A 13,386-nucleotide genomic window follows, 5' to 3' on the forward strand; every position below is an offset into this window, starting at 1 on the left:
TCTGCACAGCAAAACAAACCAACAAAATGAAAAGAGAACCTACTGTATGGGAAAACATATTCACCAATGATACATCTGATAAGGGTTTAATTTCCAAAATATACAAAGAACTCATACATCTCAACACCAGGAAGATAAACAATCCAATTAAAAAATGGGCAAAGGATCTGAACAAACACTTCTCCAAAGAGGACATACAAATGGCCAAAAGACACACGAAAAAATGCTCAACGTCACCAGTCATCAGAGAGATGCAAATTAAAACAACTATGAGGTATCATCTCACACCTGCTGGAATGGCCACCATTAACAAGTCATCACACAACAATGCTGGCGAGGGTGTGGAGAAAGGGGAACCCTAGCACACTGCTGGTGGGAATGCAGACTGGTGCAGCCACTGTGGAAAACAGTATAGAAGTTCCTCAAAAAATTAAAAATGGATCTACCATTTGACCCAGTGATCCCACTTCTGGAAATATATCCTAAGAATCCCGAAACACCAATCAGAAAGAACATATATACCCTTATGTTCATAGCATTGCTATTTACAATTTCTAAGATCTGGAAACAGCCCAAAGGCATCAGTAGATGAGTGGATAAAAAAAGCTATGGTACATTGCCCTGGTCGGTTTGGCTGAGCAGTTAGAGTGTTGGCCCGCGGACCAGAGAGTCCCAGGTTCGGTTCCCGTTAAGGGCACGTACCTCAGTTGCAGTTTGTCCCTGGCACCGGCTGGGGTCGTGTGGGTGGCAGAGAGTCGATGTGTCTCTTTCACATTGATGTTTCTCTCTCTCTTCCCCACCCTCTCCCTCCTGCTCTTTCTGAAGATAAATGCAAAAATGTCCTCGGGTGAGGATAAAAAAAAAAGCTGTGGTACATAAACACAATGGAACACTATGCGGCTGTAAAAAAGAAGGAGCTCTTGCCTTTTGAGACAACACAGAGGGACCTGGAGAGTATTATGCTAAGTAAAATAATTCAGTTAGAGAAAGACAAATATCATATGATCTCACTTATAAGTGGAATCTAAAGAACAAAATAAACTGATGAATGAGGTGCAGATGCATGGAACAGAATAACAGATCCCAGTGAGGGGAGGGGACAGGCAGAGATGAACCAAAGAACAAATACACGTATATGCATAAACCATGACACAGACAATAGCATGGAACAGAATAACAGATCTCAGTGAGGGGAGGGGACAGGCAGAGATGAACCAAAGAACAAATACACGTATATGCATAAACCATGACACAGACAATAGCATGGGGGAGGCCTGGGGTGGGGTAAAGGTTGGGTGGAGGGGGGCAAAAAGGGAGAAAATGGGAGGCATTTGTAATTCTGTCAACAAGAAAACATACATTAACAATATCCAGGTATTAAACATAGTGCTACCATAAGACCCAGCAATTCCACTGTTAGAGCAAAAGAAACCAACAAAATGAAAAGGGAACCTACTCTATGGGAAAACATATTCACCAATGATACATCTGATAAAGGTTTAATTTCTAAAATATACAAAGAACTCATATACCCCAAAAGTTGAACACAGGAGGTCAAACAAATATTTGTACACCAGTTTCCCTGCACTATTCACAATAACCACAAGGTAGAAACAATCCAAGTGTCCATCAACAGACCAATAACAGTACCACACAAAGCGTGGTACACCCATCCATACACTGAAATATTATTCGGCCTTAAAAAGGAATGAAGTGCTGATATATGCCACGTGGCTGAAACTTAAAAACATGCTAAGTGAAAGAAGCCAGACCCCGGAGGCCACATATTATGTGATTCCATTCTTACAAAATGTCTGAAATAGGCAAATCTATAGACGTAGAAGGTAGATCAGTAGTTGCCTGAGGAGAGATTGGAGAGAGAGGGGCATGAGGTTTTTTTGGGGGGTAGGAGAGAAATGGAAATGTTCTGAAAGGATTGTGATAATGGTTATAAAACTCTAAATCTACTAAAAACCACTAAACTGTACACTTTAGATGGGCGAAATGTATGGTGTATGAATTATATTTCAATAAAGCAGCTTTTAAGAATTCATTTTTAGGCAGAAGTGATTGGACAAGGAGGGGTGCGGGGCAGGGGACGACGGGGACGGCACCGCGCACCTGCGTAGAGGGAGGGAGGTATCATTCACTGGGAACAGGAAGTTGGCTGGTTTTGTGGGCAGATACAGGGTCTGGTGTGGGGCGCAGAATAATGAACACAGTTTGGGAGATGCTGAATAAGCCTGAGGGGCAACTGCACAGAGACACCCAAGAGGCAAGAGGCACAACAGTTCCGGGGCCAAAGTTCTGAGCTACAGATACTGACGTGGGAGCCATCACCTTCTCCGCACCCTTAGAGTAGTTTGGGAGGGTGGGGCTGCCAGAACACAGAGAAGAGAGAGTGACCAAGGACACAGTGCTGGGAAATCACAACACCTAAGACATGGGGATGGCCAACAGGGCTGCAAAGAAGTCCAACGAGGAGGAATGCCAAGGACCTAGTGACTAGGAACGGGGAAGCCAGCATATCCTGGGGGCTACCAGCTCTGGCAGAGTGACGGACAGACTGCAGTGGGTTAGGGCGGTGCTTCCTAACCTTGTCACAGCCAGAGGGAATAACACATGCACCACAGCGGAGCGTCAATGCCCTGAGCTCCCTGGCACCCACTCCTCCCGCTTCTAGCCCCCAGCTCTCAGGATCAATACCGCAGCATCAGAATGCTAAGCTCTGGGTAAAGAACAGCAAATACAAATAATTCTTGTAAGAAAGGGGGGCAGCTGACGGGCCCTGTGTAGTAGAAGAATTTGTATTTCAGCTAGGGAAGACCCCCCATTTGGAAAAGACAGACTAGAGAGAACATGAAGATATAAAAAGATACTAAGAGGAGTCTTGGGAGATGTGATCTCAGCAGGGAGGAGCCTCACTTGCGGTTCTGAGATGGGCAGATGGGCAGTAAAAGGGGCAGCAAGGTAAGTACATTTACTGGCGAGGACAGGAAGTAGCTGGTTACGTGTGATGGCTTCTGTTTTCCCAGCGGGGCAAGGAGACAGGCTGGCTCCTGATGGGGAGCAAGGCTGGAGTGGGAGCCCCAAGGAAAGTGGGGAACATGCGCAGCAGCTGGTGGGGTCGGGCGAGGAGCAGAGCAGAGCGTGGCTAGGCCCAGAGCAACGCCCACGCTGGGCAACAGCCCCATCCTGCGGACTGTGTGGTTTTGCCCTCCAGGTTTGGGAAGCCTGGGGGTAGGGGCCCAGCAGGTAGCCAGTGGGACTGACCCAAGGTGGGGTGTGACAAGGTTGCAGAGGAAGAACAAGGGAGCCAGGGGTGGGGTGGGGTGCAGACCAGAGAGGTGAGGGGAGAAAGCGCAGCTGGGAATGAAGAAAAGGGGAAGAGACAGAGACCAGAGAGACATCAAAAGGGCAGAGGACAGGGGGCTTGAAGTCTTGAAGTCAAGAGGCAGGGGTGGGGGGAGGAAAGGGGGAAAGGATGGGAGCTTGTGGCCTGAGGGTGGGACCTGGAGTCAGATTGCAGACACGGCCAAGATGCGGGTAGCGCCCAGTGGCCGCGCCCAGTATGGGGTGGGCACGGTGGGGCCCCCCTCACCCTCCTCACCGTACCCAGGTAGTTCTTCGTGGTTTGAGATCACTGTCAAGGGGCCCAATTTCCTCAAAGTTTCCAAACCCAGTGCTGGATCCTCCTGGACCACCCTATGGATGAGAAAAGAAACAAAAATAAATCCCGAGAAAATGTTCGTTAAGTCTCAGTCATTACAGTGATGACCACTTTCCCCATAAACGACTTACGATTTAGTGATGGCTGCGTCAACCCTGCAGGGGCCCAACTGAGCTGGTGACCCAGGGACTTCTGCACCAACCGAGCCCCCTGGTAAGTGCCGAAGTCTTTCTAAAGAACTGACCTGGGCCAAGAGCCCTCAGGGGGAACTTTCCTACCTCTGACTCCCAAGACTTGAATCCTGGCCGAACACGGGGCTCACTGACTTTCAGACTACCTTGTCCAGCTCCCCGCTCAGGGACAAGGAATAAAGCTCAGGGAGAGGACATGGCAATTAGGGGCTCCACCAGGACTGGACTGGGGACTTGTGACCCTCGAATAAAAGAGTAGCTTCCATTCCCCCACTCTGCTTTTGATATGGCATTGTGGCTGCAGGAGATGACCACCCCACCCCGCCAAGGGCAACGAGAAGCTGGCTGGATATTTCTGCTCTGTCTGACAACATTCGACTACAAAACCTTAGTCTAGAACCTTGGGGTGGGGCGCTGACGTGGCCGGGGGCAATCCAGTGGCCTTGAACGATAATAAATGTATCAGCGAGCCAACTGACACGCTGAAATGGCTCGAAAGTGTAGCTAAAACAGCTCACTCCTCCACTCGGACGGCGTGACCTGGATTCTCAAAGTCCTGCCCAGAGGAGTCAGCACACATTTCCTCCGAAGGCTGCTAAAACAGATCTCCTTCTAATCTACAGCAGTAATTATTTCTTCCTTAATCATAATCTGTTTTTTCTGCTAACTTTAGGCGTCTGAGGAAATGAAGAGCAGGTTAGTTAGTTAGCCAGTTGATAACCAGTAGCATCTCGGCTCCGACTTAACCTAACCAGAGGTCACAAACTAGACTGTGAACCATGCAGAAAAACCAGGTGCCCCCAAGGGCTCCCCTCCTCCAGGAGTTCCTGCCCCACCTGAAAGGGGACCATCTTGCCACTCGGCTTTGGGACAGGGAGTTCAGGCCCCAAGTTGCTACATCTCCTGAGATAGATAGATAGATAGATAGATAGATATTTTTTTTTTCCCCCAATTCTCACCCAAGGATATTTTTCCAGTGATTTTTAGAGAGAGTGGAAAGGAGGGAGGGAGGGAGGGAGAGGGAGAGAGAGAAACATTGATGTGAGAGAAACATCAATGGGTTGCCTCCTGCTCCCTACTGGGGATTGAGCCCGCATCCTGGGCATGTGCCCTGACCAGGAATTGAGCCAACAACATTTTGGCGCATGGGATGATGTCCAACCAACTGAGTCACACAGGCCAGAGCAAGGCTGAGTCCTTTCGAAAGATCCGTTTTTCTGGGGGCAAGAAGTTAGGGTCTGGTCAGGGTACCTGAGTCTTTGCCTTGGAGCTGTTCAAAACACTTCCTTTTTTTAAATCCTCACCTGAGGATATTTCCCCCCCATCTATTTTAGATAGAGTAGGAGGGAGGGGGAAAGAGAGAGAGAGAGAGAGAGAGAGAGAGACCGATGTGAGAGAGACACACCGACTGTTTGCCTCCTGCACGACCACGACCAGGGCTGGGGACCGAACCACAACCGAGGTACGTGCCCTTGGCCGGAATCGAACCAGTGACTCTTTGGTCCACAGGCCGATGCTCCAACCGCCGAGCCAAACCGGCCAGGGCTCAAAACACTTTCTATCAGCATAGAGTCAAATTGGCCTTCAGGAGCGTCTGGTAAGGGTCCCTGCCACTGCCTGGGCTCAATCAAACAAACAAAGCTGGTAAAAGGCTAGAACCCCTCACTCTCTGGTTTGCCCTCCTTGGTATACCACTACCTTTGCCTGCTTCAGAAGGATATCGAAACCCCAACCCTACGAAACCCCCCAGCTGGCTGCTGGACCAGATCCGTCCTTCATCTCTGGCTGGGCTGTGAGCCCTTAGGAGCAAGCAACATGGTAAGTGGGGAAACTTGTCCTTCAATCTGGCCAGGCAGTGAAGCTGCTTTTACCTGAAGCCACATGACCAGGGGCAGTTCTGAGAAGTTCTTGCAGGGGTTGGTGGCATAATAGAGCCACCAGAACATGTGGGCATCCTTCCGGACAGTCACATAATCCCATACTTCTTTGCCCTCGCCTGTGGGTAGGTCGACGACGGCTCCTGAAACAGAAGCACAATTTCATTTCCTTGAAGGCTGTCTAACGTCCGGATAAATTCCAAGTCAGTAGAGGTGGCCATGCCAGGCTAGAGATGATTTGGTTTATATTTTAGGCAATTTACTCCCTCCAATATATTATGGAAATAAGGGGAAAAAACCTCAGTGATGAGAAGCAAACCCAACTTAAAAGGAGGCTGGAGGCTTCTACTTTTTCCTCCATACTCTCTGTACTGTTTGGATGTTTACCACTAAGCATGAAACACTTTTATAATTCTGTTTTTTTTAAAAGAGAGATTTACATTTTTTAGGAAAAAGGAAAATCTCAAAGTGCAACATGCTAGTTTTTTTTTGTTTTATCCTCACCCAAAGACATTTTTTCATTTTTTGTTCAGATAGAGTGGGAGGGAGAGAGAGAAACATCGACGTGAAAGGGACACATCGAGTGCCACCCGCACGACCCAACCAGGGCCGGGGACAAACTGCAACCGAGGTACGTGCCCTTAGCGGGAACCGAACCCGGGTCTCTCTGGACCGCAGGCCAACGCTCTAACCGCTGAGCCCAACCAGCCAGGGTGTGACATGCTAGTTTTTATATCTTATTTAATATATGATTAAAGAGGAATCACAAATTAATGGGGCCGAGATGATTCACTATATTATGCTGGGGCAACTGTTAACTTTTTTTGTATCCTTACCTGAGGATATTTTTCCATTGATTTTTTTCAAATAGAGTGGGAGGGAAGAAGGGAGAGAGAGACAGAGAGAAACATCAATGTGAGAGAGACACATCAATTGGTTGCCTCCTGGACAACCCTGACCGGGGCCAGGATTGAACCTCCAACCCAGGTACATGCCCTTGACCAGAAATCAAACCCGTGACTCTTGGGTTCACAGGCCAATGCTCTAACCACTGAACCAAACCAGCCAGGGCAACCGTTAACTTTTTTAAAGGAAAAGAATAGAAACGTAAGTCCTCTCTTAACACTATGAACCAAATAAACTTGAAGTGGATCAAGTATTTCAATTTTGAATTTTAAATATTAAAAATAGCCCTGGCCTGTTTGCTCAGTGGTTAGAGCGTTGGCCTGTGGTCCGGAAAGATCCGGGTTCAGTTGTCACTAAGGGCATGTACCTCGGTTGCAGTTTGTCCCCGGCCCTGGTTGGGTCGTGCGGGTGGCAGCCACTCAATGTGTCCCTTTCATGTCGATGTTTCTCTCTCTCCCTCTATCTCCCTCCCACTCCACCTGAACAAAAAATGGAAAAATGTCCTTCGGTGAGGATAAATAAAATAATATGAAGAGCCCAGCCGGTGCGACTCAGTGGTTGAGCCTCAACCCATGCACCAAGAGGTCACCAGTTCGATTCCTGGTCAGGGCATATGCCTAGGTTGTAGGCCAAATACCTAGTGGGGGGCATGCAGGAGGCGGCCAATCAATGTTCTTTCTCATCGATGTTTCCATCTCTTTCTCCCTCTCCCTTCTTCTTTTTTTTTTTTAATCCTCACCTGAGGACATTTTTCCATTTTTTGTACAGATAGAGTGGGAGGGAGAGAGAGGAAGGGAGAGAGAGAGATAAACATCGATGTGAAGGGACACATCGAGTGGCTGCCACCCGCACGACCAACCAGGGCCGGGGACAAACTGCAACCGAAGTACGTGCCCTTAGCGAGAACAGAACCCGGGTCTCTCCGGACCGCAGGCTGACGCTCTAACCGCTGAGCCAAACTGGCCAGGGCTCCCTCTCCCTTCTTCTCTCTCTAAAATCAATAAAGAAAAAAAAAAAAGTGAAGATACAGTAGAATGTTTTTCTGATCTCTGGATGGGGAAACAATGATAAAGAAATCATCTGTAACCCTGGCTGGTTTGGCTCAGCTATTAGAGTGTCGGCCTGCAGATCCAAGAATCGTGTGTTCAATTCCCAGTCAAGGGCATGTACCTGGATTGCAGGTTCAATCCCTGGCCCCAGTTGGGGTCCTGCAGTAGGCAACCAATCGATGCCCCCCACCCCCTTCCACTCTACTTTAAAATTAATGGAAAAATATCCTTGGATGAGGATTTTTAAAAAATCATTTGTAAAGAAAAAAGACACTACAAAGAAAAATATCAACAGAGGATAGAAACATGTTACATTTCTGTACATCAAAAATTAAATGAAAAGGCAAACAACAAAGAAAGATCTACAACAAATATGAAAATGGGTAATTTTCCTCACTCATGTAGATCAATTTAAAAATGAAAGATCCTAATAGTTAAATGGATAAAGGCCATAAGGAAATAACTTATGAAAAAGGAAATATGAATGTGTGATAAATATGTGAAAAAATGGTTAACATCACTAATATTCAAAGACATGATAATTAAGACAATAATGAGGCCACTAAAAAATCTTTGCTTATTTGATAGACACTTGCTCAATGTCCACAGGAGACAGGAGACTGGCCCTCAGTACTGTTGGCAAGACTGCACACTGGTATCACTTTTGGGGAAGGCAATTTGGCAAAAAAAAAAAATAATAATAATAAATAAATAAATCAAAGGCTCTGTGTATGTGTATGTGTGTGTGTGTCCTTTACTCCCACAACTCCAATTTCCTTAATTAACTCTTCTAGCACCTGAAAAATAAGGATCAGAAAAGAGTTGGTTAAATACATGTTCTATGCCACCTTTGCTAACACCTTTCAAATTACAGCATCTTTTTTTGTTAATACTACTCTGGTGAAAAAGGCTGATGTTAAAAGGTGATTAAGGGGTTACCCTTGGTGACTGGAATTTTCTGCTGGTTACTTCCTCCTTTCTTAAATTTCAAGCCACTGCAGCAAGTAAAAGAACAAAAAAAAAAGGTCTCAAGAAGAGAGTAGATGAGGAGACAATGTTTTTTGTAACCGATAAGGCTGGAGATTAAGAAAACCAAAAACTGGCTTGAGGAGAAAAACAAAACTGCTAGAACATTATAGATGTGGTCATAAGAATCTATATACAAGTAACACAAAAATACTGTCTCCTTAAAAACGACAGAAAAGGTTCCGGTCCCTTTTGACCTAACCCCTGGCACTCCTCTCTTCCCTGGGAGTGACCACTGTTAAAATCTGGGGGGCAACATAGTTGACAACATTCCCCAGACACAAAATGAAGTGCATATGATCCCCATTTCACAAAAGGGGAAACAGAACTGTTAAGCAACTTGCCTAAGATCACAAGGCAAGTTTGTGGCCAGTTCGAATTCTCAATTGATTCAGATTAAACATTTTGTTGGACGGGGTAGGGGGGCGGGGGGTCGTGATGATAATCAATTTGCAAGTCACCCTTTACACACGAATTTGTTTTTGCCAAAAAGGATCTCTGGTGAGGGGAGACATACTCTTGTCTGTTGATCAAACAGAGGGAAAAAGGCCTTCTCTCAATGGAACGTCCCATCCGTGGCGGGACTTTTTACGGTCTTTTCGCTGCATATTTCAGCTCAAAGTATAAAAACCTCATAATCCCATTTAGCAGCCGAGGACAGCAGGAAAAGGGAGTGGCTTGAAGACCACGGAAACCTCATTGATCAGCAGTTTCTCTAAATAACACATTTTGCACAACTGCTTCTACCACACAGAGCCAAAAAAGGGCAGAAAAAGCACTTTCAATTAACAAACAAAACAACAAAAAACCCAGAGAGGTTCAAAAGCACAGGGGAAAAGAGATTCGCTTTAAAACGCACAAACAGGTTCTCATCCCTGGAGAGAGAAGGAGGCACCGGTCACTGATACGTACACCTTTTGCCCGAACCTACCGGTACTCAGGCCCAGCAGCAGCAGGAGTAGCAGCGGCAGGACACAGATCCGCGGGGCCAGCTCCATGACGAATACCGCGCGGCAGCATCAGCAACAGACTGAACCCGGTGCCCCGTCACGTGACGGAGGCCGGCGGAGCCAGGACTGGACCGGGGGAGGGGCGGGGCCTGGACGGTCTGGGGGCGGGGCCTGAGCCGGGAGGTGGCTGGCCGTGTCCCGAGCGCCCTCTGCCGAGCAGGTCAACAAAGACCCCTGCGACGGCTCTGCGAGGGTGTTCTGTCCGCCCACCACGTCGTTCTTCGCGGTTTGGGGGGCGGAGCAGAGAGGAAGAGACATTTGCCTTCAGCTGTGCGGTGGGACTGAGACGCGACAGAACAATAATCCGTTCTTCCCGCCGTGTCCGTCTCTTCCTTCCCCACCCAAAGGCCTGGCGTTTCAAAAACCGCTGCGTCCGCCCCAAATCAGATGAAGCCTGGACCAGGGGGTCCTTGAAAACTGTGGGATTCCATTTTCAGAGATTTTTTAAAATTAATTTTCTTATAAAGTTACGTATATTATGGGCATTTTGGAAAGTTGAGAAAAAAATGTTAGATCCTACTTAACCATCGTTGACATTTGGAATATTTTTTCTCGTCTTTTCCTTCATTTTTAAAAATACTATAATATCCCTGGCCGGTTTGGCTCAGCGGTTAAAGCATCGGCCTGCAGTCCAGAGAGTCCCAGGTTCGGTTCCGCTAAGGGCACGTACCTCGGTTGCAGTTTGTCCCCGGCTCTGGTTGGTCGTGTGGGTGGCAACCACTCAATGTGTCCCTTTCACTTCCATGTTTCTCTCTCTTTCTCCCTCCCACTCTGTCTGAACAAAATATCAAAAAAATGTCCTCAGGTGAGGATAAAAAATAAAATAATAAAATACTATAATACAGTTTTTTATTTTTTTCTCTTAATACTTTGCCATCAGTATTATTTTGTGCTGTTAACATTATCTTCACATTTATTTTATTTTTAGGTCAAGTAAGATTTTAATACAGTATATTTAGCTCAGAAATAAACCAATGTTTTCCATAGTGAAATATGCAACATTTACCTTACAGAATACTGTAAACGTCAGTTCAAAGGCTGCTAACCCGGAAGCACTGTTGACCTTGCTTTGAGTAAAGGTGCACCAGTAAAACTGCTTAAATTAAATATCAAAACAAACAAAACACAACTTGATCTGTTTGGGTTGAGAACAATAGGAGTCAAAAAATATCTCGGCATCTTGGAGCTTCGCACCGAAGGAAGGGCTGGGATGCTGTTCTTCACATACTTCTTCATCCAAGCTGCTTCCATTCCAAGAACTAAGAAAACACTGCATTCCATATGGCATCCTTTTTCAGAGTTCTGTAAAACTTAGGCTTGACATCACAGCAGAAGGGTGAATGCTATAGGGCAGCTAAAATCTATAAAAAGGAAACCACCACTACACAAAACATCTGTCCAATGCCCAAGGCGAGGGCTTCAAACGGTATCATTTCCTTTCCCACTGCTTGATCCGCTCCAGCAATTGCTGCACTTGTCAAGATTCCAGCAGTAATTGGTCCCACGGTGCCCATCAACAGGATGCTTACAGACAGGAACCTACAATATTTGTGATGTTGGGGGGTGAAGAGGGCCAGTAATCTAGCAGAGACATGGAAGAACAGAGAGGACACCCGTGCCCTTGGGAACACACCATAGCACATCTCTGGAAAGGAGCAGAAAGAAATGGAGTTGGGGCACAATATTCCTTTGCCCCCGGAACATGAACTTCAGGCTGAGGATCTTCTCTGGGAGCGGGGCTGACTCCCGCTGCTGCTCTTTCCCTTGTGTTCTGCTCTCCTTCACAACAGTCATTTTTAAGAGGGTATTGGGGGTTTTGGAAGGGGAAGAGACAAGAAGGGTGACAGAGATGTGTGTGTGTGTGTGTGTGTGTGTGTGTGTGTGTGTAAAGAGTTTATCTTAGGGTGCACCGAATAACTCATCTCACTGAGCTAGGAAACAAGAATATGTAGGGGCTGTATGATGGTCAGGTTATACTTCTAAATACTGTTTCAAAAGTGCATGATGAGACTGGCTGGGTGGATCAGTGGTTGAGCACCGACCCATGCACCAAGAGGTTGCTGGTTTGATTCCTGGTCAGGGCTCATGCCCAGGTTGTGGGCCAAATCCCCAGTGGGGGACATGCAGGAGGCGGCCAATCAGTGTTCTCTCATTGATGTTTCTATCTCTCTCTCCCATTCCCTTCCTTTCTCTCTAAAATCAAGAAAGAAGAAGAAAAAAAGCACATAACAGAAAAAACAAAGTACATGTGATAGGCCTCTTCTTGTTCCCCTCTCTATCCTTTCTCTCCTCCTGCCCCTCATAAATGGACAGATGTTTGTGAAATGGCTTAATCCTGCTGGTGAAGGGAGAGGGCACTGAGATTTGGGCGAGAGAAAAGAAATAGGTAACCAACTTAATGTGGGTGGTCCTGAATGTATAAAATCCCACAGTGTACATAAAATGCATGCTATTCCATCTATTTTCTAAGCCAATATCATTTCCAGGATAGAAGTTTTTGACCATATAAGCAAAGGCTAACCAAGTTAGGGAACCCCCAAAATGTTCTTGTGACATTGGAATCATCAAACAACAGATCACTTATGGTGGCTGTAAGTGATGACAAGTGTGGTGTGTGAGAAGCTGTAAGTGCCCTATAATCAGCATTATACTCTAGCCTTCAACACTAGGTAGTTTTTCATTAGGGCAAAGATTAAATTTTCCGTTTTTATTACAGCTTATATTCACGGGAACTAAATGGAACACACCAAAGAAATCAGGTGAAAGCTGATTATTCTAACAGCAAAGTTCCTCTTGAAGACTGGAATGGTCTTTAAGAAAAATACCTTATTGGAGGTTAGGGGATGGGAGCTGAGAATACAGAGCATCAGCAAAGGTAGCAAAATTGCTAAGTTGTGCTGCACAGGACCAGGGGAATTTGTTTTGCTCCTAGGAGAGGAAAGAATAGAGATAGGTGAAAAGAAGGGGCACTCTGTACAAAGACCAGCCAAAGAGTGTCAAGGCTGAAGAGCCAGTGGAAATTTTTCTGATAAGGAAGTGGCTACAGAACATTAAAAGGTGATGCTTGTGGCCCTGGCCGGTTTGGCTCAGCGGTTAGAGCATGGGCCTGCGGTCCAGAGAGACCTGGGTCCGGTTCCCGCTAAGGGCAGGTACCTACCTCGCTTGCGGTTTGTCCCCGGCCCTGGTTGGGTCGTGCGGGTGGCAACCACTCGATGTGTCCCTTTCACGTCAATGTTTCTCTCTCTCTCCCCCCCTCCCACTCTATCTGAACAAAAAATGGAAAAATGTCCTCGGGTGAGGATAGAAAAAAAAAAAAGGTGATGCTTGTGGTTCTATTTGAACTTGCTTCTATTTTTGTGATGTAAACCTGTCCTCTGGGGGGAAGGTCAAAAACGTAATAGGAAGAAAGATATTGGAAACTCATCTCAAAACTGTACTTGCAAAATTCTTGGTATTTTATTTTATTTTTTAATTGATTTTTTAGAGAGGAAGGGAGAGATAGAAACATCCATTGGCTGCCTCCTGCACGCCCCCTACTGGTGATCAAGCCTGCAACCCAGGCATGTGCCCTGACCAGGACCTCTCAGTCCATGGGACTGATGCTCAATCCACTGGGCAAAAAAACACCAGTTGGGCAAAAATTATTTATACTTTTAT

General features: G+C 46.4%; 2 protein-coding genes across 2 annotated transcripts in view; both read right to left on the reverse strand.

Moving 5' to 3' along the window:
• The window catches only part of SCPEP1 (serine carboxypeptidase 1), a 28,524-nt gene extending 18,762 nt beyond the window's left edge, over positions 1-9,762 (reverse strand). The window contains exons 1-3 of the mRNA XM_036269518.1: positions 9,651-9,762; positions 5,733-5,881; positions 3,616-3,705 (exon numbers count right to left, since the gene is read on the reverse strand). Coding sequence (XP_036125411.1) covers positions 3,616-3,705; positions 5,733-5,881; positions 9,651-9,717 — 306 coding nt within the window. The 5' untranslated portion in view covers positions 9,718-9,762. The remainder of the gene's footprint in view (positions 1-3,615; positions 3,706-5,732; positions 5,882-9,650) is intronic.
• A 1,328-nt stretch (positions 9,763-11,090) lies between these two features.
• On the reverse strand, positions 11,091-11,372 carry LOC118633717 (transmembrane protein 170A-like). The gene is made up of 2 exons (XM_036267619.1): positions 11,269-11,372; positions 11,091-11,202 (listed from the first exon to the last, which is right to left on the reverse strand). Exons 1-2 carry the CDS (start codon positions 11,370-11,372, stop codon positions 11,091-11,093), a joined length of 216 nt encoding a protein of 71 aa, XP_036123512.1.
• Positions 11,373-13,386: the final 2,014 nt, after the last annotated feature.

The sequence above is a fragment of the Molossus molossus genome, unplaced genomic scaffold (genome assembly GCF_014108415.1).
Source record: "Molossus molossus isolate mMolMol1 unplaced genomic scaffold, mMolMol1.p scaffold_m16_p_19, whole genome shotgun sequence".
NCBI lineage: Eukaryota > Metazoa > Chordata > Mammalia > Chiroptera > Molossidae > Molossus > Molossus molossus.